The 23,894-nt window shown below is 40.0% G+C and overlaps 1 protein-coding gene and 1 long non-coding RNA gene across 5 annotated transcripts in view; one reads left to right on the top strand and one right to left on the bottom strand.

Annotated features, from left to right (window-relative positions):
- The window catches only part of MAP3K5 (mitogen-activated protein kinase kinase kinase 5), a 207,460-nt gene that overhangs the window by 43,049 nt on the left and 140,517 nt on the right, over positions 1-23,894 (top strand). For all 3 annotated transcript variants that reach the window (XM_058735399.1, XM_058735398.1, XM_058735401.1), the window contains exon 2: positions 23,590-23,729. In XM_058735399.1, the coding sequence (XP_058591382.1) occupies positions 23,590-23,729 (140 nt within the window). The remainder of the gene's footprint in view (positions 1-23,589; positions 23,730-23,894) is intronic.
- On the bottom strand, positions 9,370-23,677 carry LOC131514912 (uncharacterized). Of its 2 annotated transcripts, none has more exons than XR_009263329.1 (3): positions 23,540-23,677; positions 19,795-20,012; positions 9,370-9,565 (listed from the first exon to the last, which is right to left on the bottom strand). It is a non-coding gene; the product is annotated as an uncharacterized LOC131514912 (long non-coding RNA). The 2 variants fall into 2 exon arrangements; XR_009263330.1 differs by having other exon boundaries at positions 19,795-20,008; positions 23,540-23,670.

Genomic DNA, 23,894 nt, shown 5'->3' with positions numbered 1-23,894 from the left:
CTTAGCATAATACCCTCCGGTTCCATCCATGTAGTTGCAAATGGCAAGATTTCATTCTTTTTGATTGCTGAGTAATACTCCATTGTGTATATATACCACATCTTCTTTATCCATTCATCCATCGATGGATATTTGGGCTCTTTCCATACTTTGGCTATTGTCGATAGTGCTGCTATAAACATGGGGGTGCATGTGTCCCTTCGAAACAGCACACCCGTATCCCCGTGGATAAATGTCTAGTAGTGTAATTGCTGGGTCGTAGGGTAGTTCTCTTTTTAGTTTTTTGAGGAACCTCCATACTGTTTTCCGGAGTGGCTGCACCAGCTTGCATTCCCAACTTTGAATCTTTTTTTAATGTTTATTTATTTTTGAGAGAGAGAGACAGAGTGCGAACAGGGGAGGGGCAGAAAGAGAGGGAGACACAGAATCTGAAGCAGGCTCCAGGCTCTGAGCTGTCAGCACAGAGCCTGACCCGGGGCTTAAACCCATGAACTGTGAGATCATGACCTGAGCCGAAGTCAGATGCTCAACCGACTGAGCCACTCAGGTGCCCCTTAAGTTATTAACTTTGAATGTGACTAAGAAATCACTAGACCATCCTTGAAATTACCTAGATTACCTGCTGCAAAAAAAGGACAGATAATACATGCCTTTATTGAAAATGTCATTGCAAAACAGCACACACAGGTTTGACCTCTTTCTCAGGTGTGTGGGCCTCTTTCTCTCTGCGTGTAGCTGGAAAGCATCGAGCAAAGAAGCGGTGGAAACAGGCAGAACACCTGCAGGAACACTGAGACGATGGCAAGAGCCAAGCTCATGAATAAAGGGATTTTATCTTCAAAGTCTACCTTGTGAATAGGGTGTTGTGATTTTCACCATCAGGATTGTAGGTATTCCAGGAATCAGGGCATCTCTGTACTCCCAGATGCGAGAGGAGGGGGAAGGGAGTGGGAAAGAGCCTTGCTGGGAGAGTTCCAGCACCCTCCCTTTCTCCCTACACAACTACGGCTGGCCTTTCATTTAACTCTTTATGTGCCTGGATAAAACCTCTTTTCTAGACCACATTGGTGTTACTTCATTTTATGAGTTGAGTGTGGGGAGTTGAAAATGCAAGGAAACCAGTTTTATTCCCCCAAGTATGTGCCTTGGTGAAATACATGATTCTAACTATGTTTAACCCTTTTTAAAAATAATTTGATATAGGAAAAAGGAAAAGTAGTCACTGTTCGGCCACTTTGAAGGAACTTTTCTAAACAACGTACATACCAGATGCAAAAGGCCCAATTAAATTGCTCAAAAAATAAAAATATTTAATAACTGCCAACTGGAGGCCAGCTGCTGCCCTGTCAGCATTCTGAACAGGAAAAATTGGGTTCCATCCAAACATTGCTTACACTGGTCTTCATTGTGAGAGCCATTTATTTCCATTATTATGCAAATGAGTGTTTCTTGCCAGAATTTGTAAGGAGCACAGTAATGCGTCAAAATGCTGAAAGAAGCAGTCTGTGCCTTGCTTCTAGACAAGTTGCCGGGTTGATGGATGAGTGAGCGTCTTTTTATCAGCTGCCAAATTAGCGATCCTGAGCCCTGTTGAAAATTAGAATCACCTGATTCTAAAAATCCTAATGCCCACACCACACCCCCATCAAGTGTATCAGGGTCTCTTGGACTGAGTTTGCAGGCTCTCAATGTGTTTCGAAGCTCCTAGGTGATTACAACCTGCAGCCAAGGTTGTGAATCATCCTTTAAATGACGAGGCCTGGTGGCTGTACTTTATCCAGCCAGGCTCCAGGTGTGGGCTTGGCGAGGGCTGTGCAGGGTGTGGATGTTGTGGACTTTGGGGCAGATGGGATTGAAGGGATCTGTTTTCTGCTACCAGAGTGGAGCTGCTGAGTTCCAGACTTGATGAGGACCAGCTCCTCCTTCCAGCACAATCTCAGGATGTCTGTGGGAGCGCCGTGGCTTGCGCCAAAGGACCCTCTTTATAAACTCTGACGTTATGAACACAGCCTTTTTGGGGGGAGGGACATCCAGGATTCTTTTTTGTTTAAATAGGCTTTATTTTTTTCATAGAAGTTTTAGGTTCACAGCAAAATAGAGAAGATACAGAGATGTCCCATATACCCCCTGCCACCACACAAGCGTAGCCTCCCCCGTAATCAGAATCTCCTACCGGAGTGGTATGTTTGTTCAGTTGATGAACCTACACTGACACACCATCACTCAAAGTCCATAGTTAACATTAGGGTTCATTCTTGATATTGTCCATTCTGTGAGTTTTGAGGAAAGTATAATGACAGGTATCCACAATTATAGTATCATGCAGCGTATTTTCGGTGCTCCAAGAAATCCTCTGTGCTCTGTTCATCCCTCTGTCCTCCCTAACTGCTGGCAACCACTGACCTGTTTACTGTTTCCATAATTTTGCCTTTTCCAAAGTGTCATATAGTTGGTGCATAGTTTTTTCAAATTGACTTCTTTCACCAGTAAAATGCATTTAATGTCCTTCCATGTCTGCTTATGGCTTGATAGCTCATTTTTGTTCAGTGCTGAATAGTACTCCATTGTCTGGACCACAGTTTGTTTATCCATTCACGTGCTGAAAAACATCTTGGTTGCTTCCAAGTTTGGGCAGTTATAAATAAAGCTGCTGTAGCCTCTGTGTACAAGTTTTTATGTGGACATAAGGTCCTTTGGGTAAATACGAGGCATCATGATGGCTGGATCATAGGGTAAGAATATCTTTGATTTTCTATGAACTACCCAGCTTCTTTCACAGTGGCTGTACCAGTTTCCCCCTTTCCACCAGCAATAAATGAGTTATTGTTGCTCTGCATTCTTGCCAGCATTGGTGTTTCCAGTGTTTTGAATTTTAGCCATTCTAATGGGTATGTAGTGGTATCTTATTGTTGTTATAATTTGCAGTTCCCTAATGACATACATGATGGTAAGCATCTTTTCATATGCTTACTTGCCATCCATTTATCTTCTTCAGTGAGGTGTCTGTTCAGATGTTTTTTTTGACCCATTTTTAAAAAATTTTTTTTTCAACTTTTTTTTAAATTTATTTTTGGGACAGAGAGAGACAGAGCATGAACAGGGGAGGGGCAGAGAGAGAGGGAGACACAGAATCGGAAACAGGCTCCAGGCTCCGAGCCATCAGCCCAGAGCCTGACGCGGGGCTCGAACTCACGGACCGCGAGATCGTGACCTGGCTGAAGTCGGACGCTTAACCGACTGCGCCACCCAGGTGCCCCCATTTTTTAATCTAAACATGTATTTTCTTATTTTTGAGTTTGCATTCTTTGTATATTTTGGGTAACAGTCCTTTATCTGGCATGTGTTTGACAAATATTTTGTCCCAGTCTGTGGCTTGTCTTCTCATTCTCTTAACAGTGTCTTTTGCAGAGCACAACTTTTTAATTTTAATGAAGTCCAATTTATCAATTATTTCTTTTATGGATCATGCTTTTATATCTTGGTGTTATATCTAAAAAGTCATTGCCATATCCAAATCATCTAGATTTTCTCCTGTGTTATCTTCTAGTAGTTTTATAGATTTGCATTTTACATTTAGGTCTGTGATCCATTTTGAGTTAGTTTTTGTGAAGGGCATAAGGTCTATATGTAGATTCATTTTGTGTGTGTGTGTGTGTGTGTCCAGTTGTTCCAGCACTGTTTGTTGAAAAGGCTCTCTTTGCTCCATTGTATTGCCTTTGTGCCTTTATTAAAGATCAGTTGACTGTATTTATGTGGGTCTATTTCTGGGTCCTCCATTCTATTCCATCAATCTATTTGCCTGTTTTTTTCACCAATATCACATTGTCTTGGTTGCTGTAGCTTTATAGTAAGTCTTAAAGTCGGGCATTGTCAGATATCCAACTTTGTTCTTCTATATTGTGTTGGCTATTGTTGATCTTTTCCTTTTCCATATAAACTTTGGAATCAGTTTTTCTCCACAGAATAATTTTTCAGGACTTTAACTGGGATTCCACTGAACCTATAGGTCAAGTTGGAAAGAGCTGACACCTTGACCATAGTGAGTCTTTCTATTCATGAACATGGAATATCTGTTTAGTTCTTTGATGTTTATCAGTTCTGTAATTTTGCTCATGTAGATCTAGCACGTATTTTGTTATATTTATACCTAAGTGTTTCATTTTGGGGATCCTAATGTAAATGGTAATGTGTTTTTACTTTTAAATTCCACTTGTCCACTGTTGGCGCATAGGAAAGCAATTGACATTTGTTCTGTTAACCTTGAATCCTGTAACCTTGCTATAATCACTTGTAAGTTCTAAGAATTTTTTTTGCCACTTCTTTCAGGTTTTCTATGTAGATCACCATGTCATCTGTGAAGAAAGACAGTTTTATTTCTTCCTTCCCAATCAGTATATCTTTTATTTCCTTTTCTTGTATTAATTAGGACTTCTCATTGATGTTGAAAAGGAGTGATGAGAGGGAATCTTTTTGCCCTGTTTCTGATCTTAGCAGGATACCTTTTTGTTTCTCACCCCTAAGTATGATGTTATGTATGATGTTAGCTATAGCTGTAGGGGCTTTGTAAATGTTTGAGTACAGACTTTTAGTGTCTTAATTCAAGAGCAAATTGTGAACACTGTATTCAGATTTCCCCAAGTGTAAAGTTAGCAATGAGAAGTGGTTATGATTAGAATATCATATATAGAGTAATTGTAGTTTTGCCCCCATACCATACAAGTGTGTGCATGCATGTAGGTGTGTGTATATATAATTGTGTGGGAAAGGGAGGAAATAAACCAAAATGCTTAGTATCTCCAGGTGATACATTTTAATAATAGATCACTTAAATATGTATAATAATTTACTTCCTTGATACCGAGGAATACATTTTTTTTTTGAGAATTGACAACATTTAAATTTCTCTCAGTCACCTGGATGTAGTCTTATGGTTCCATAAATTTAGTAAAGAGGGTGACGTTGCTGGGGTCATGATGGTAGCCCATTTAGCTTTAACCAAGGCAGGCTTATTTATAGAAAAGCAAGTGTACATGTTATAATGAGATGTGATGATGGTTCATGTGATGGGGATACAACATGAAGAAGTAAAAAGTGGTTCCAGGAGTGAAAAACAATCACCGTTTTAATTTAACTCTCATTTCTAAGAGAAGTAAAAAATGTGGCTCTGTGTCAGAGTGATAGGATCTAAATAAGTGGCAGAAAATGGCTCCGTTGTTCTGCAGCATGCAAGCTCCTTTTCGCAAGTGTGGGCAGTTTAAGAAAATAATTTGTGTAACACTTTCTCTAAAAGCAAGCTAACATAAAAAACGAATCAGGAATTGGAATAACAATAGCATCTGGGTTCCTGGTAGTGAGATTATGGATGATGGAATTTCAGGCAATTTTTTTTGGTCTCCATCTTGCTCTTAAAGAAATCACAGGGAGTAGAGACGACTGGGGAGAATCTTTAGGTTTGGCTGCTTGGTTTAAACCAGTTCCCAAAGAGCATTTGGGACTTTTAGTCTAAGACTCAAGAGACACGTCGGCTGCTGCAAAACCAGCTCTGGCTTGTTGGTGTCTGAAAGAGACTTGACCGTGGCATGGGTATTTTCAGTAAGAAATGGTGGGTAAACAACAGAAACACAAGAGGACAAGGATAGGCCCTTAGAGGAAGATGTAGATTCCAAAACAAGGAAACCAAGATTAAAGGTGAAGGAGGCACAAGGTAAAAAGAGGGAAATGCTCACATGCACAAACATGCACACATACATACACACACAGAAAATGACCAAAGAAAAGTTGAAAATTTGGGGCACCCGGGTGGCTCAGCCAGTTAAGCGTTGGACTTTGGCTCAGGTCATGGTCTCACGGTTTTGTGGGTTCGAGCCCCTCATTGGGCTCTGCGCACTGACCATGCAGTACAGAGCCTGCTTTGGGATTCTCTCTCTCTCTCTCTCTCTCTCTCTCTCTCTGTTTCTCCCCCCCACCCCCCTCACACTGTCTCTCTCAAATAAATAAATAATTTTTAAAAACAGCTTAAAAGGGGCGCCTGGGTGGTTCAGTCGGTTAAGCAGCCGACTTCAGCTCAGGTCATGTTCTCACGGTCCGTGAGTTCGAGCCCCACGTCGGGCTCTGTGCTGACAGCTCAGAGCCTGGAGCCTGTTTCGGATTCTGTGTCTCCCTCTCTCTGACCCTCCCCCGTTCATGCTCTGCCTCTCTCTGTCTCAAAAATAAATAAATGTTAAGAAAATTTTTTTTTTAAAAAACAGCTTAAAAAAAAAAAAAGAAAAGATGAAAAACACCAGCAAAATGAAATGCTGGGCTGGAGTTCAGATGCTGTCTGATTCTGCTTCGTGCCATTTATAAAGTCTCCCTCATTACTTTGGTCTGGGAAATTTGGAAAAAGCAGCTCCTCTTCTAAAAGCAGTTTGAGGTCTTCGTCTGGTGAAAGCCCCAGGGCTGAGCTTAATGAGGTGGTAACAGCATAGGGGTGGTTCTTACTGAGCTTTTTGGCAGCTCCAGCCTCCGGCTTCCACTGCCCCACGGGAGGTGACAACACAGCGGGACCGGACTGCTCTGCTGCTGAGGGTGACAGAGTGAAGCGGTTTCTACTAGACAGGACAGTGGGGCAGTGGACAGAATCGGAGACTCTGAAACAAACCAAGATACCTACTGAACTGGTTCCAGCACCTTCTGAGGGGCTTGCAGTTATTTACCCTGATCTGTCCCCTTCAACCTCAAAAGAGTAACTCTAGATACTGGTTGTTTCGATACGGTCTAAGGCTTTTCTGGAAGATGTTCTCCAGCTAGCGGTTTTGTCCAGATTGCAAAAGAGTCCCTTGAGAAGAGTGAACCCCAATGTATGGATTGCATAGCTCCTGGTTACTAAACCAGAAAAGTATAGAAACCTATCTCTAAATTATTGACAGTTCTCTGTGGTAGGAATAAGGTGTGAAAGTACCTTCTAATCTGTGGCCCACTCTCTAATGATGGCTAATATATATATTTTTTTAACATTTATTTATTTTTGAGACAGAGAGAGACAGAGCATGAACAGGGGAGGGTCAGAGGAAGAGGGAGACGCAGGATCTGAAACAGGCTCCAGGCTCTGAGCTGTCAGCACAGAGCCCGACGCGGGGCTCGAACCCACGGACCACGAGATCATGACCTGAGCCGAAGTCAGACACCTAACCGACTGAGCCATCCAGGCGCTCCATGATGGCTAGTATTTCTTAAGGGCTCATTGTTGTTCAGTCCTTTCTGTGACAGGGACTACTATCATTGTCATTTGACAGAAACAGGCTGGGGGAACAGGGGTTTTAGGCCTAGGGTCCCCAGTAATGTTTGCTGCACAGCCAAAGTACAGACCTGGGTCGCCTGATCCAACCAGCCACACGCTCCCTGATGGGAGGAACTGCTTGCTATTTGTCATGCCCGGTCAGTACTGACTACGGATGGCCCACGTTTATTTCGACCTCCCTTTATTTCTCTACCTCCCTCAGGTCCCATCGCTTTGTCAGGGGTCCCTCGCAACGAATCAGTTCTCACAGCTGTATCTGTCCAGGTGCCCTTTATTTTTTCATCTTTCCTGGAGGTGAGTTTTTCTTTTTGCCTCCCCTGCTTCAGCAACGTGAATTAAAAGCTGTCTCTTTACCATCAAACGCCTCCACTGCAGAGTTTTCTGTTCAGCGAGTAGGCACCTCTTGGCTTCTAGCGCACCGACCAACGTGTCCTTAGCTGTAGGCTTGCAAGAGGAGCCGAGAAAAGGGAAGGGAGCCAAAACTCTGCTGGGACCAAGGAGTAGAGAGGATAGATAACAGGGCAGCCCAGCGGTACCTAAGAGAAAGGGGTGTATTTAGTCATGCAGTTTAGGATGTGTGAAAGCAGATGCCAAATGAAATATCTCTCTTCCGAGTAAGAAAAATGTTTTTACTGAAAAGCGCTCCTAAGAAATGATTGTGCAATTTGTTTCACTGCTTGTACACTTCCTGCAGGAAGCCTGGATAGACAGAATGATAAGCCTTTCCTCCCTCATAGGGAGATTGTGCACACGTCCATTCATCGGTGGTGGAGCAGTTTTTTCTGGCAGAGAGAAACTCCTCTATTATGCAATCATGAGCAGCCAGAAATGCCCCTCCTTCCCAGTCAATGTACGGAAAGATGACCGTTTCTCAAGGCTCCCCTTGCAGGTGTTGCCCCTGCAATGCCTTCTCTAAGACCCCCTCCGTCAGAATTAATCACTCCTTGTTCTGTGCCCCCATTGAACAATTACATACACTTCATTTGACCTTGGACTTCTGTAGCTCATAAGCACTTGAAGATTATAAGCTCCTGAAAGGGTGCTTATTTCTTTGACCCCTTCACAGAACCTTGTACAGAATAGATAATAGATGCTTGCTAAACGAGTGTGAGAGCCAAGGAGGCATTTCCAAAGTGCCTGATGGGATTGAAGCAAGGTTAAGAAACCGGAGACTCCAGTGTGATGTGATAGGAGGCTATTGAAAGACACGAATGAGGGCATCACTTAGTGGCTAATACACTGAAGGGGGCTGTGGCCAGGTCCATTCCTCTCTGGTCTATTGCTGTGTCTGTGGAACAGGCTTATTCCAGATTCCCCATTGAAGGGCCGCTTTTTTTTTTTTTTAATTTTTAATGTTTATTTATTTTAGAGAGACAGAGTTGAGCGGGGGAGGGGCAGAGAGAGGGAGACACAGAATCTGAAGCAGGCTCTAGGCTCTGAGCTGTCAGCACAGAGCCTGACGTGGGGCTTGAACTCAGGAACCATGAGCTCATGACGGATGATCTCTTCATGACAGAAGTCGGCTGAAGTCAGAGGCTTAACTGACTGAGCCACCCAGGTGCTCCCCTCCTCTCCCCCCCCCCCCGCCCCCATTGGAGGGCTTCTAAGGGGTATGTTCTTCCCAGTCTTCACTTTAGTGTGACTGGCCTTTTAGGTATAATGATAGCTCCTGTTTTAAGTGATGTTTTTGTGATCACATTAATCCGTCACATTTAAACAAAACTTTACTTTCCTAGAGAGTTAAGTGAATTCCTGATATTTAATTTTAATTGGAAGAAAAAAAAAAAAAAGAACCCAGACTCTTAGGTCAGCCACCTAAGTCTGTCAGCAATAAACAGATTCTTTAACAACGAATAGTTGTAATTCCAACGCACTCTCTCCATTAGGTCTTCCTCAAGGAGGAAGCTTTAAAGCCCCCAAAATGAATTGTTGAATTCAAATGCATTGTCAACACATAAGCCATGGAGTGACATCATTCCTGGCAGAATCATATTTACACATCTGCTGTGTTAATAGAATTACGGATACTCTTTGAAGAAGATATAGAAATTTGAACAAAAACAGTTCCCATTTTGACTAGATGCGGATTATTTATTAGGTGTTGCAAGTGCCTTTGAGAGACTACAGAGAACGGAAAAGCATAACATCTTTTAGACCTGTTGGTGAATTCTGACTCAGAGGTTTCCACTTGTTCACACTTTGCGAATCCTGGAGCACAGTGGATCTCCCGGGCACTCACCCACACTGCTTAGATCCGATTGGGTTTATGAGGACAAGAGATGACAGCTGTAAGTGCAAGAAGGGGGTAAAAAAAAAAAAACAACCTTTCAAACTGGCCTGTTCATCAGGGTGAAACTGTTTCTGCCAAACAAGTTGCATGCGAGCTGGGTGTCTTTCATTTTACTACCTATGTTCTTCCTGCAGCAGGAACAAGTTTAGTGATTCTTGCTTGCAGTTCAGTCGCTTATCGCATGAGGAATAACAGTCTTTGATAAAGAATACACACATTCCGAGGCACTATGCACCAACAGTTCACTTTTTAAAATCTCTAAACCATAAGGGCTCCTACCGCAGTCTCTTAATCACATTTAAAGTAATTTCTTAATATCATCAAAAACCTTGTCAGTTTTTGGGGCACGTGCGTGGCTCAGTAGGTTAAGCGTCCGACTCTTGATTTCAGCTCAGGTCATGATCCCAGGGTCATGGAATCAAGCCCTGTGCCAGGCCCCGTGTCTCTGTGTTGAGCGGGGAGCCTGCTTGGGATTCTCTCCCTTTCTCTCTCTCTCTGTCTCTCTCTCTTTCCCTCTCTCTCTCTTTCTCTCTCTCTCTCTCTCTCTCTCTCTCTCTCTCTCTCTCTCTATCCCTCCCCTGCTTGCACATGTGCCCCCACCTCTTAAAATAAAAAAAAGAGACATTTAAAAAATATGTGAACAGGGGCGCCTGGGTGGCTCAGTCAGTTAAGCGGCCGACTTCGGCTCAGGTCACGATCTCGCGGTCCGTGAGTTCGAGCCCCGCGTCGGGCTCTGTGCTGACAGCTCAGAGCCTGGAGCCTGTTTCAGATTCTGTGTCTCCCTCTCTCTCTCTGACCCTCCCCCATTCATGCTCTGTCTCTCTCTGTCTCAAAAATAAATAAAAAACGTTAAAAAAAATTTAAAAAAAATAAAAAATAAAAAAAAAATACGTGAACAAATAAAAAATCTTGTCAGTTGCTAAATTTTCTCATTCATGTCATATTTTTTAAAGTTTGTTTTTAGTCAAGAGTCCAAATCAGGTATATGCGTGGTAATTGACGGTGTCCCTAAAGTCTTTACTATCTGATTTCTCTCTCCATCTTGCTTTCCCACTCCCTCTGACGTTTCTTTGAGGAAACCTGGTCCTTTTTCCTGAAGGATTTTTCATTATCTGAATTTTGTTGATTGTATCCCCGTGCTACGCTGTTTTAGTAACTATTATCGTTTATGTAGCTATAACGCGTATATGCTGTAGCCGTTTCCCTAGACAGAGTGTGAAAATCTCAATCAGAACAACCTCAGACATGAATGAAATTGCCATGGCCGTTTTATTAGGGAGCACCATCAGATAATTTTCCAGGATTGGCGGGCCTCTTCCTACTGTCTCTGTGTAGATAAGTTGTAAATGTATAAAACAGGATGCCCATCCATGAGGAACAATCAGATTTTCTTCAAAAAAATGATCTCAAATCAACTCTTGTAACCTTACAGAACTTAATACCAGTGCCAATTGAATGAGGCCAATTATTGGTTCCAACTGGTAAGGAGGACTCTTGTGTAAGATTCTTCTACAAAGAGCTATGCTGTGTGTCAGAAACTTCACTGAAGCGTGAACAGCTTTGCAGATTTAATTGAAATTAAATGTGAGAGACCCCTCTGCCCGCAAATGGCATGCACTTTAACCGCAGTAAAAGCTATAGTAAACTCTAAAATAGCCTGTTCAAAATTTTATGAATTGCTTTTTCAGCATCTGATGAAAATAGATCGATTACTTAAGTACTGAAATTGATTACATAAAATGAGTTTATAGAGATCTAAATTTATGATTATGGACTCTTAAACCCAGTATACCTTTAGGAAATATAATAATTTCAGAGAGAAACATAGTTTTCAATGGTGATATAGAAATTTTTAGCATCAGGGGCACCTCGGTGGCTCAGTCAGTTAAGCATCTGACTCTTGAGTTGAGCTCAGGTCATGATCTCACAGGTTGTGAGTTCAAGCCCTATGCTGGGCTCCATGCTGACAGTGAAAAGCCTGCTTGGAATTCTCTCTCCCTCTTTCTCTGCTCCTCTCCTACTCCCACTCACTCTCTCTCTTTCAAAATAAATAAATTTTAACATCAAAGCTCTCGATATCCTATTTCTGCTTATAATGTCAGCATGGCCCTGTCACATAATAAACTTTAGAGTTAATTTTGACTTATGCTTTTCTGATATTACCTACTCTTTATAGATTATTGACCAGGCCTGTTGTTATTGCCATTACATTGAAGAATAAATTCTTAAGGTATAAACTGGACCCTATTTTAACTTGTAAAGAGAGTAACACTTTTTGATGTAGGGCCTACTTATATTTGTTTAATAAGAAAAATTATATTGGGGTGCCTGGGTGTCTCAGTTGGTTGAGTGTCTGACTCTTGATTTCTGTTCAGGTCATGATCCCAGGGCCATGGGATTGAGCCCTGCATCAGGCACTGCACTGAGCATGGAGCCTGCTTAAGGTTCTCTCTCTCTCTCTCTCTCTCTCTCTCTCTCTCTCTCTCCCTCTCCCTCTCTCCCCTGCCCCGCCCCTCTCCCCTGCTTGCATGCAGTCTCTTCCTCTACAATAAAAATTAAAAAAAACAACAACAAACTGTATTGAGGACTGCTTTTTCAAGGCTGACTGTTCTCCTCTACCTCACACCCAAACCTGTCTTTCTCATCTGAGAATCTAGAAATTGTCCCTATTCATTAGCCACCTCTCCCTTTAACATCTTCATCTTTCTACTAATGTTCAAGTACTCCACCTTAAAATTAAAAACCTTTAGATCTTTCTATCCCTTTAAAGTATTGTCTGATCTCTTGGTTTCCTTACTGAATGTAAAAGATCTCTACTGTAGATCTCAGTAAATGTTATTCGTCTTCCTTCCTCTTCCTCTTCTGGGGAGTTGTCTGTGCTCATTACCTCCATTCCTTCACCTCTTATTCAACACTTTGAGTTCTGCTGTACTCACCTTCCAAATCCTTGTGGTAGGCTGAAAACTGATCCTTACTCCTATGCTCCAATGTCTATGCCAAAACCCTGGGACTGGTGAATGCTGCCTTATTTGGAAAAAGGGTCTTTGCAGATGTGATTGAATTGAGGGTCTTGATAAGGAGATGATCTCAAATTCCTGGGATGGGCCCTAACTGCCATCACAAGTGTCTTTCCAAGAGAGAGGCAAAAGGCAGTTTAATACCACAGGCACACACACGACAGGCCAAGGGATGCTAGAAACTGCTAGATTGTAGAAGAGGCAAAGAATAGATTCTCCTCTAGAGCCTCTAGAGATACCACAGTCTTGGCCTTGCTGACACCTTGATTTTGGACGCCCAAACTATGAAAGAGGGGCGCCTGGCTGGCCCAGTCAGTTAAGCTTCAGACTCACGATTTCAGCCCTGGTCATGATCTTGCAGTTCATGAGTTCGAGCCCCCCATCCGGCTCCATGCTGACAGCACAGAGTGTGCTTAGGATTCTCTCTCTCTCTCTCTCTCTCTCTCTCTTTCTCTCTCTCTCTCCCCCTCTCGCTCTCTATCTCTGCCCCTCTCCTGCTCTCTCTTTGTCTCTCTCAAAATAAATAAACTTAAAAAAAACTGTGAGGGGTGCCAGGGTGGCTCAGTCGGTTAAGCGTCCGACTTTGGTTCAGGTCATGATCTCACGTGACCTGAATTCAAGCCCCACATCAGGCTCTTTGCTGTCAGCACAGAGCCCACTTCAGATCCTCTGTCCCCTCTCTCTCTGTCCCTTCCCCCCCCTCTCAGAAATGAGTACACATTAAAAAAATTGTGAAAGAATTACAGTGTTGTTTTTAGGGACTAAGTTTATGGTACTTTGTTATAATGACTACAGGAAACCAAATACAGTCCTCTTTTACCATTCTTGACAAAATCATTAACCAGAGATGAATTGATTTTCACAATGTGAACATGCCTGAATACCCAGATCAAGAGGCAGAACCTTACCAGCCCTCCAGAAGACCTCCCCGAGTCCCCTTTCAGCCACTGTCCTCCACCAAAGTATCTGCTAGGTTTTTTTTTACTTTTAATATCAAATTTTTGAGCATCATAGGAACAAAATCATAAGATACCTACTCCTTTGTATCCAGATTCTTTTAACAGTCTGTGAGATTCATTCATGTTGTCACATGTAGTTGTAGATTTTTAAAAATCTATTGCTATGTGGTATCCATTGTCTCTGTATAGCACACTTTATTTCTTCTATTGTTGATGGTTTACAAATAGTGCTGTTATGAACATTTATTACACATGCATGTTGATGAACTATGTTTCTGTGGGGTATTTGATGAAGAAAGGGTTTCCTGAATCATAGATACCTTTTCATTTTTCTCTATATTGTCTAAGTTGTTCAATCTCATATACACCTGCCACTTCAACTACTAACAGCACCATGACTCCTAAATCGGTCTGATTCTTTGGCTTTTTGGGTGTTGAGTTGTGTAAGTTCTTTATAGATTTTGGATACTAACCCTTTATCACACATGCCATTTGCAAATCTCTTCTCCCATTCGATGGGCTGCCTTTTAGTTTTATTGATTGTTTCCTTTGCTGTGCAGAAGCTTTTTATCTTGATGAAGTCCCATAGTTCATTTTTGCTTTTGTTTCCTTTGTCTCTGGTGATGTGCTTAGTAAGAAGTTGCTACGGCCAAGGTCAAAGAGGTTCCTGCCTGTGTTCTCTAGGATTTTTGTGGTTTCCTATCTAAAATTCAGGTCTTTTATCCATTTTGAATTTATTTTTGTGTCTGGTATAAGAAAGTTGTCCAGTTTCATTCTTCTGCATGTTGCTGTCCATTTTCCCAACAGTATTTGTTGAAGAGACTGGCTTTCTTCCATTGTATATTCTTTCCTGCTCTGTCAAAGATTAGTGGACCATAGTTGTGGGTCCATTTCTGGGTTTTCTATTCTGTTCCATTGATCTATATGTATGTTTTTGTACCAGTACCATACTTTCTTGAATATAGCTTGAAGTCTGGATATCTGATTCTGATTTCTGCTGTGATTCAGAATGACACCTGTCAGTTAGATACCACACACACACACACGCACACACACACACACACACACACACACACACGATATTTAAAGTATCTCAGTCCAAACTCAAGTTCCTGGAAAAAAATAGTATTTTTTCTTACGTCACTTGTGTTAATGGCAAGCCATAAGTGTTAACCATTCAAGTTTGAAATAGAATCGTCTTTAATTCTTTATCCTGTATCCACCAAATCCCCAAAGCCTCTTGAATTCCCTACCATGTTCTCTGTATTAGTTTAGTGAATGACTCCTAACTGACCTCCCAGCTTCCAGTCTGTTTTGTCTATCATCCGTGCATAAAATCTAGGTTTATCTTCCCCAAATTTTGATCTGCCATACCCCTTCTCAAAACATAGATATAGATGGATCACCATTGATTATAGAATCAAGTCAAAATTCTTTGTGCTGGCTGTGTGTGTTTTCATAATTTGATTTCAGCCTCATTTCTATGAGTAATTATTCATATGAGATTTCATCAGGGGTATTGACTTACATTTTAGCATTGTCTTTGATACCATTTTTATGACAAATTGTTCAAAGGGCTTCCTATTAACATTTCTTATGATGGCTCCTTATAATAATCATATATTGACAGTTTGCTGTGTCTCATGCACATGTAATCCTAACAGCTTTGTGCTGTAAATACTGATATTATTATTCTTGATTTATGGTTAAGGAAACCAAAGCTCAGTGAACTTAAGGTAGTGTCCAAGGTCATCCATCCAGAAACTTAATTAAGATTCAAACACTGGGAAGTCGTGAAATGGCTTGTCTGTCATCTGCATGCTTATCCCTTGTCTCAAGGCCCCTGGAGGTGGAGAGAAGATTCCCCTTCCAGCTTTTCACCCTGTGATGTGCTTTTCTGAGGCTGCATTTCCTCCCGTCAGAGAGCTGTGGTTCTGGGTCCTTTCACTGTGGGATGGGTACCTTTTATGGATGTGTGCTGATTTCCCCCTCACTTCTCTAAAGCTGGGGCATCAGGAACCGGACTCCCGCGGCTACTGTCCAGGCAAGGAGACATCCGCCTTTATACCAATCTTGTTTGGTTCTGCTTCCTCTTTCTCTCCCTCCTTCTCTCTTCTCCCTGCTTCCCCCTTTTTTCCTTTCCCTCCCTAGGCATCTCCCTTTTCCTCCACCCTTCCTTCCGGAGATGCCTTGGCCCTCAACATTTTTAAAATCCAACTTGTGGAGGTTGATTGCCTCTGATCACCTGCTCCTAGTCCTCACTTTCCAGGTTCAAAAAAAAAAAAAAAATTAACTCCCCAGTGTAATAATCAAACAAGCATTAAGCAAGCAAATTAAGGCTGGGGTGGGGACATTAGGTATGCATTTGCTTTAGTAATATAAGAATGATTCATGTCTGAATCACTAGGCATACATTTATTGGAGTTTAGTGATGAGGAAATTATGGGCCAAAATGTTTATCGTTGACATAAATATGTATCATTATACATGACAGTGTTAGCTAAATACATACAGGAAAATAAAATGATACTGATGAAGCTACATGAATAGTAATTCATAGCAGGAATTGCCAAACCATGACCAATTCAAGACAACAATGATGGTAGATTATTCTGTCCTTCATGAAAGTCTCAACAATTTTACCTTTATTAATATGGGAGGTTTGCAACGTCCCAACATTGCATATCTGCCAAACTTTAGTAACCTGACTCAGAGTCTCTAGGACGCTCTACCAGGACACTGCTAGGTCATGAGTAACATTTTAGTAATTTACATATAGTAGATTTGTTGTAAATAACCCTTATTTATTCATAATATAGAAAAATCAATGGAATGCAAGCTATACTTCCCTTAAGAATCTAGGGGCGCCTGGGTGGCTCAGTAGGTTAAGCGTCCGACTTCAGCTCAGGTCATGAGCTCACAGTTTGTGAGTTGGAGCCCCGCATCGGGCTCTGTGCTGACAGCTCAGAGCCTGGAGCCTGCTTTAGATTCTGTGTCTCCCTCTCTCTCTCTCTCTCTGCCCCTCCCCTGCTGATGCTTTGGGTCTCTCTCTCCCTCTTTCAAAAATAAACATTAAAAAAATTAAAAAAAACAACAACAAGAATCTAAGATGGTATGGGCATTTGGGGGTTAGTGTCTGCTCTTTAGGGGAAGCTCTAGAATTCCATTGGGAACTGACTTTGTTTCCTACTGAGGTTTGCTTCATTGCTCAGACCAAGCCCCAGGCACTTTGTGCCTTTCCTTTTTCTGTGGTGCCTTTGATGTGCAGGGCTTCTGTTTTTTTTAGTCTGCTCTTTGAGGTGCTCCACCCCAGCTCCTCTGCCTGCTGATGCCTCATTCACATTTGCTTCAGTCATTCCTTCCACCAGGACTGGCCTCCCTGGCCTCTGAATGTCACCATTTGTACTTCACCAGCACCAGCCACATTCTGCCCGGTACGCCTTCTGTGTCGGTATTTGCCAACTCATGTTTCTGCCCCACAAGAGATGGCAAAAATCGTATCTAGTTAATTTTTTCCTTTAACTTTCATAACAGCAAATAATACAACTTTTATGTAATAAGTGCCCAGGACGTTTGTAGAATTAAATTGGCACCAGTGGGTCATCTTGGGGGATGGGTATGATTGAATGGGTAGTTCTGTGTGATAACTTGGGAAGTTTCCATTGATAATGGAGTTTCGGAGTATCTTGTAGACCAGACTACAAGCCAAATCACTACTGGGCTCTTGCCTTGTCATCAGTGATCTAATGTGGAAGGAAAACATTGAATAGATAAAAAGTAACTGAACATTAATGTTTTGCTTCAACTCTGCTTTTTACAAGCAACAGAAGCTCATGTGAGATATTTAACTAACAGATAGGGTATTATGAAGGAAAAATTAAATAAAAAAAAAAGTAACACAGACCATGAACCACTGCCATTTAATGACCAAAATGCAATTAGGCACAACAGTTCTATGTTATTGCCCTAAAAATTTATTATGCTTTAATAAACCCTGGGTAAATCTAATTTTGTGCTCCATTTAACATTAACACAATTGGAGGAAAGGAAAGACATGGCACTTTAGCTAAAAATGTAAGAGATTTTTGTACCTTTGTCTATATTTTTAAACAGACTTAATTTTTAAGTATTTAAACTTTAGTTTTTAAGTATAGCAGTTTTACTCACAATATTACTACAGAAACTCAATCAGAAAATTATTAAGTGCATTTGGTCATGAAACATATGAAAGGAATATATGCTTTGGTCCTCAAATCTTTTTTGCATCTCTAAATTTATGTTCTGATCTTGAGAACCTCTATAACCTGTAAGTGTAGGGTGTGGCTCAGTGAAGAACTAGGAGCATGGACTCTCCAGCTAGCCTGCTTGTTTTTTGTTTTTAATTTTAGAGAGAGTGTGAGTAGGGAGGAGCAGAGAGAGAGAGAGAGAGAGCACAAGAGCTATAATCTCAAGCAGGCTTCATTCACACTCAGTACAGAGCCCAACGTGAGACTCTCGATCTCATGACTGAGATCATGACCTGAACCAAAATTAAGAGTTGGTTGCTCAACCAACTGAGCCACCCAGGCACCCCTAGATTGCTTGAGTTTGAATCCTTCCAAGGATGGCAGGGTGCCATCACTTCCTAGCTGATGATGGGCAGATTATTTATACATTCTCTGCCTCAGTGTCCTAAAGTAATGATAATAATATTGCCTCCAAAAAGGGGTTTTATGAAGAAGATTGAGTTAATTTTTGATAAGCAAATAGTGCCTGGCACATAATAATTATAAATACATGTTTGTGAAATAAAGTGGGTAAACTGCAACTCATAGAAGTGAGTTTTAAGAATTGTGGAAATAAAAAACGTTGAAAAAAAAAATTTAAAAAAAAAAAAAAAAAAAAAAAAGAATTGTGGAGTAACAGGTGTTTATTATCATTACATCTTTTTTTTTTTTGCGTTTTAGACATGATTTAAGATCACCTCACAAGGAAGATAATTTTCACCTATTTTACTGCTTTTGAGAAGATAGTCATAAGATGATATTTTTGTTAAATAATGAAATGTTACTATTTTTAAAAATCCTGTGTTACTGGAAGCCTCCGCTGGTGTAACCAGGCAAAACAAAGCACACAACAACAAAAACCCCAAACCATAAAAGACATACAGATTAGAAAGGAAGACATAAAACCATTTCTAGTTTCAAATGACATGATTATCCATGTAGAAAATCCCAGAACGTGTGCAAATAAAAAAAAAGCTCCTGGAACTAGTAAGTGAGTTTAGCAAAGTCTCAGGATAGAAGGTCAATATACAAAAGTCAACTGTATTTTTTACATACTAGCTATGAAAAACTAGGATTTGAAATTTGAAAGAACATCATCTATAATAGCACCAAAAAAAATGAAACACTTAGGTATAAATCTAACAAAATACATGTAGGAACTGTCTATTGATGGACATCGAGGATGGCACTTGTCGGGATGAGCACTGGGTGTTGTATGTAAGCAGTGAATCACGGAATCTACCCCCAAAACCAAGAGCACACTGTATACACCATATGTTAGCCAACTTGACAATAAATTGTATTTTAAGAAATTAAAATAAAAAAGAAAATTACAAAATACTTAGGAAAGAAATCAAAGAAGACCTAAATAAATAGAGAGATACACTATATTCATGCATGGAAAGACTCCATGTATGAAGATGTCAGTTCCCCCCAAAGTGATCTATCTGTAGATCCAACACAGTATCAGTCAGAATCTCAGGAGGAATTTTTTTGTGTGTGTAGTTATCAACTGATAGCTCTCAGCTACCAGTTACACAGGAAACTTACACAGGAAAGCAAATAGAACAACTAAATGAGCTAAAACAATTTTGAAAACAGAAGAATAGAGTTGGAAGGCTCACAGTTGATTTCAATACCTACCATAAAGCCCCAAGTATCAGAACAGTGTAGTGTTGGCAAAAGATAGAACAGAAAACCCAACAACAGACCCACACAAATGTAGCCATTTAGTGTTTGACAAAGAAGCAGAGGCAGTTCGCCTGAGAAAGGAGAGTCTTTACAACAAATATGAATCTTGACCCATATCCCATGTCATTGACAAAAATTAACTTAACATGGATCATAGATCAGAATGTAAAATGTAAAGCTACAAAATTTCTAGAAGAAAACATGGGAGAAAACCTTTGTGACTTTGGGTTAGGCAATATACCACACCTAAAGCACAATCCATAGAAGAAAAAAATTGATAAATTGGACTTACCGTTAGAAATTTCTGCTGTTTGAAAATCCTGTCAACAGGGGCGCCTGGGTGGCTCAGTCGGTTGAGCGGCTGACTTTGGCTCAGGTCATGATCTTGTGGTCTGTGAGTTCGAGCCCCGCGTCGGGCTCTGTGCTGACAGCTCAGAGCCTGGAGCCTGTTTCAGATTCTGTGTCTCCCTCTCTCTGACCCTCCCCTGTTCATGCTCTGTCTCTCCCTGTCTCAAAAATAAAAATAAAAAAACGTTAAATTGTTTAAAAAAAAAAAAGAAAATCCTGTCAACAGCCTGGAAAGACAAGTCACAAACTGGGAGAAAATATTTGCAAATCCCATTGTCTGACAAAGGAAAAATATCCAGGTAATATGAAGAACCCACAAACCTCAACAAGAAGAAAACAAATTCAACAATTTAAGAAAATGGGGCACAGGCTCTGATCACTTCATCAGGGAAGAAAGATGAGTACATTTTACTCCATGGAAATGAAAAAATAAATTTAGAAAAGAACATAAATATATCAGTCATCTGGACCTGAAGTAGAAAAAAGTGCCTCTTTTTCTGAGTTGTACTCTATTCAGTGTATTAAAATTATACAAACTAGCATTTTTAATGTTCTATACAGCATCCAAAAAAATGTATCTGTTCCTGCTTAGACATTCAGACCTGATGAGTATGCTCCATTTTGCCTGTACCATTTATTTTGAATATCTAGTTTCACTCTTAATCTAAAAGCCTTCTGCAGTGTTTCTATTTTATTTTAGCATCAAGTCCCAGGAGGCAGTTCTCTGGAAATAACCCATCTCCCTTCTTCTTGTGACTGCTTTAACTTAGCTAGTATTTTTCTTTGCACATCTCTCGTTTGTTTTTCATCAGCCACTGCTTCATTCGGTTTCTTTCAGCCCCATGTTACGCTGTCTTTTGATTTTAGAGCCCTGCGACTGACTGCGAGTGGCTGGCATCTGTGGGAGGAGGAAACAGTGTGGGTGCAGGAGGCAGATGGGGCGTGTAGGTGGGATGCAGTGACTCATTTTCTCATGTGTTGATTTTTGATGTAGAAATGTGAAGGACCCCAAAAGAAAACTCTTTATTTGTATTAAAGAGCCCGTAAGTCATTTTAGCCTTGAAAAAAAATCTTTTGAAGCTCCTGTGACCTGGCTGCCTCTTTCATAACCTCACTAAATCCTCTCTGTCTTCAGCCTCCGTTTGATCTGATTTATTTCTCCTCCACAGAATGTGAATTCTAATCTCACGTTCATTAGACAAGGTCGATTGCATCAAACAGCTTAAGAGTCTGCATTATTTTTTTGTGCTGTGGTTCAGTTTTACGTTCAGTCACACAGGTTTTCAGTATTGTTTTTCTTGTGTTTTGGTAGGTTTTTAAATTTTAAAAGTAATCAATGTTCGTAAGAAAAATTGTAAAAAATATATAGAAGGAATAAAGAAGAAAAAATAATGCACAATCACAATACGCAGCTGTTATTTTGGTGTACAACTTTCCAGACATTTTTTTTATTCACATGCATATATTCACATATAATGTATACATTATAATGTATTATAGTTAATACTTTTTCTTACTTACTATAGCTTGAGTTTACCTCTGTTGCTAAATATTCTTATACAATATTGTTTTTTTAATTTTTTATTTTAATTCCAGTGTAGTTAACATACAGTGTTATATTTAGTTTCAGGTGTACAATATAGCGATTCAAAAATGTAGCTTTCAATGGTTGCATAATAAGCCACTATTTAAATCTACCTATGTATCTACTTACCCACATACCTATTTTCCTATTAACGGTGTTTTCCATTTTATTGCAAAAAAAAAAAAATTCCGTGGACATCCTTACAAGTAAACCTGCCACATTTATAGGAATTTTCTTGGAGTAAATTCTTAGGAATGGAGGTATTCGATCAAAAAGTGTAAATAATTTTAAGTATTTAAGTCTCCCGGGAAGTTTAAACTTCTCCTTGGCATGTGAGTATCATTTCTCTGCATCTTAATTAGCACTCTTTAATATTTTTGACCACTTGTTAGACAAAAAACGTGGCATTTTACAGTTTGCCTAATGTGCACTTATTCATAGTGAGGTATAGAATATTATTTGTGTATTTCTTTGCCATTTTAGTTATTCTTTTGTGAATTTGCCTGCCTGTATCCATAGCCTAATTTTCTATTGTGATGTCTTTATGGTTGCTTATTCTAAATTGAACAATAAGAGATGATTTATAGTGATATTAACCTTTCATCTCTCATATATTGCAAATATTTTTAACAAGTTAGCAACATCTGTTAAATTTGTCACAAGATATGTTAACATTTTCATTTTAAGCGTGATTAGGATTTGTTTCACCATTATATTTTCCAAATATTACTAGTTATGATTACAAAGGGAGCTCTTGGTTATCATGATGATTTTGCATCTCAACACCTTATTAAATTATCTTATAGCTTATAATAGTTATTTAGTTGATTCTATTGAGATTTTTTTTTTTGGTTGATAGCCAAAACATCTCCAAGTAATCATAATTGTGTATTTTATTTTATAATATTATATCTCTTTGTGAAATCTTATTGCATTATCTGGGATTTTCAGAAAGCCAACTAGTGGTGGGAATAATTGGCTGCCTTGTCTTTTTCCTGATTTTCCTGGGAATACCTATAAACAAAGTTGGCAGTTGTGAATATATATCATTTTCATGTTAAAGGCATGCACTTCTATTTTTGGCTTGCAATTATTTTTAATGAGAAATGGGTTTTGGATTTTAATTATGCACTTGGAACACCTGTGGAGATGCTGATAATTTTTTTTTTTTCCATTGAGCCATCCTTGCATTCCCAAAATAAATTGTAAACCCGTGATCTAGTTTTCTTATACTGTAATGCTTGGTGCATTTTCTTCGTTTTTTTTTTCATATTTTTGTCCATATACAAAATAAGTTTGAAACTAATCTATATTTCATTTTTTGGACATTATTATCAAATTTTGGTGTCAGGCTTATACTTATCTTGGTGTTAGTCTTCTCTGAGCTTTGGTAGAATTTGTATCTGGTTATGTTATCCTTCTTAGTCATAATTTTCTGTATCTTTGCTTTCTTTTTTTTTCTTGATTATACTTGCTGGGGACTTGCTGGATATTGATAACAATAAATAATTAGTTATAAAATACAGCTCTGGATTAATTCATAATCTTACCTATTTGATTTTTTTAATATTTATTTATTTATTTTGAGAGAAAGAGAGGGAGCACATGTGAGCCTGGCAGAGGGACAGAGAGAATCCCAAGCAGATTCCGTACTGTCAGCACAAAGCCAGATGTGGGGATCAGTCTCACGAACAGTGAGATCATAACCTGAGCTGAAATCAGGAGTCCAAGGCTTAACCTACTGAGCCACCCAGGTGCCCCTTACCTATTTGCTTTTTTAGGTCTTATTTTACATTCATCACTTAAGGCAGTTTCCTGCGGATCTGCTTCTGGAACCTGAGTTCACTTGTTTTAAAGTTGAAATTTCATAGAGAGAAGTAGCCCCAGCAGCCCACCGTTGGCAGACTTTGCTTAGTTTCCAGTAATTATATGATCTCCTTTGTGTTTAAAAAAAAAAAAAAAATGCAGGTTTGCTGCATTTTCTAAAACCACTTCCAGGTAGAACTACAAATTCAAAATTCAGTAGTAAGTGAGGAGGGAAAATCCCTATCATCTCCTCATTTCCTCTTTGAATACTAAGTTGTTGAAATCAAACTGTGCTTACCGGGCATTATTTAGGTGTCATCTTTGGGGGGCTTTGTTTTGTGTTTGCAGATATCGCTGTGGTGGAGATGAGTGACGCCTTCCGACAGCCATCGTTGTTTTACCACCTCGGGGTCAGAGAAAGTTTCAGCATGGCCAACAACATCATCCTCTACTGTGATAATAATTCAGACTCTCTGCAGTCACTGAAGGTACCTGACTTGTTTACTCCATGTTTACTGTAGGCACTAGAGTTTTAGGGATCCCTCTCGGTCTCTCTGACATCCAAAACTCCTTAAGTAGCTTATGTTTGTGAAAGGTTGTTTTTGTCAGTCTAACAATTACACAGCAGTTCCTAGTGAAGCTTTGAGGTTTAT

Source organism: Neofelis nebulosa, chromosome 6, assembly GCF_028018385.1.
Source record: "Neofelis nebulosa isolate mNeoNeb1 chromosome 6, mNeoNeb1.pri, whole genome shotgun sequence".
NCBI classification, from domain to species: Eukaryota; Metazoa; Chordata; class Mammalia; order Carnivora; family Felidae; genus Neofelis; species Neofelis nebulosa.
This window is presented reverse-complemented; position numbering and strand designations above follow the sequence as displayed.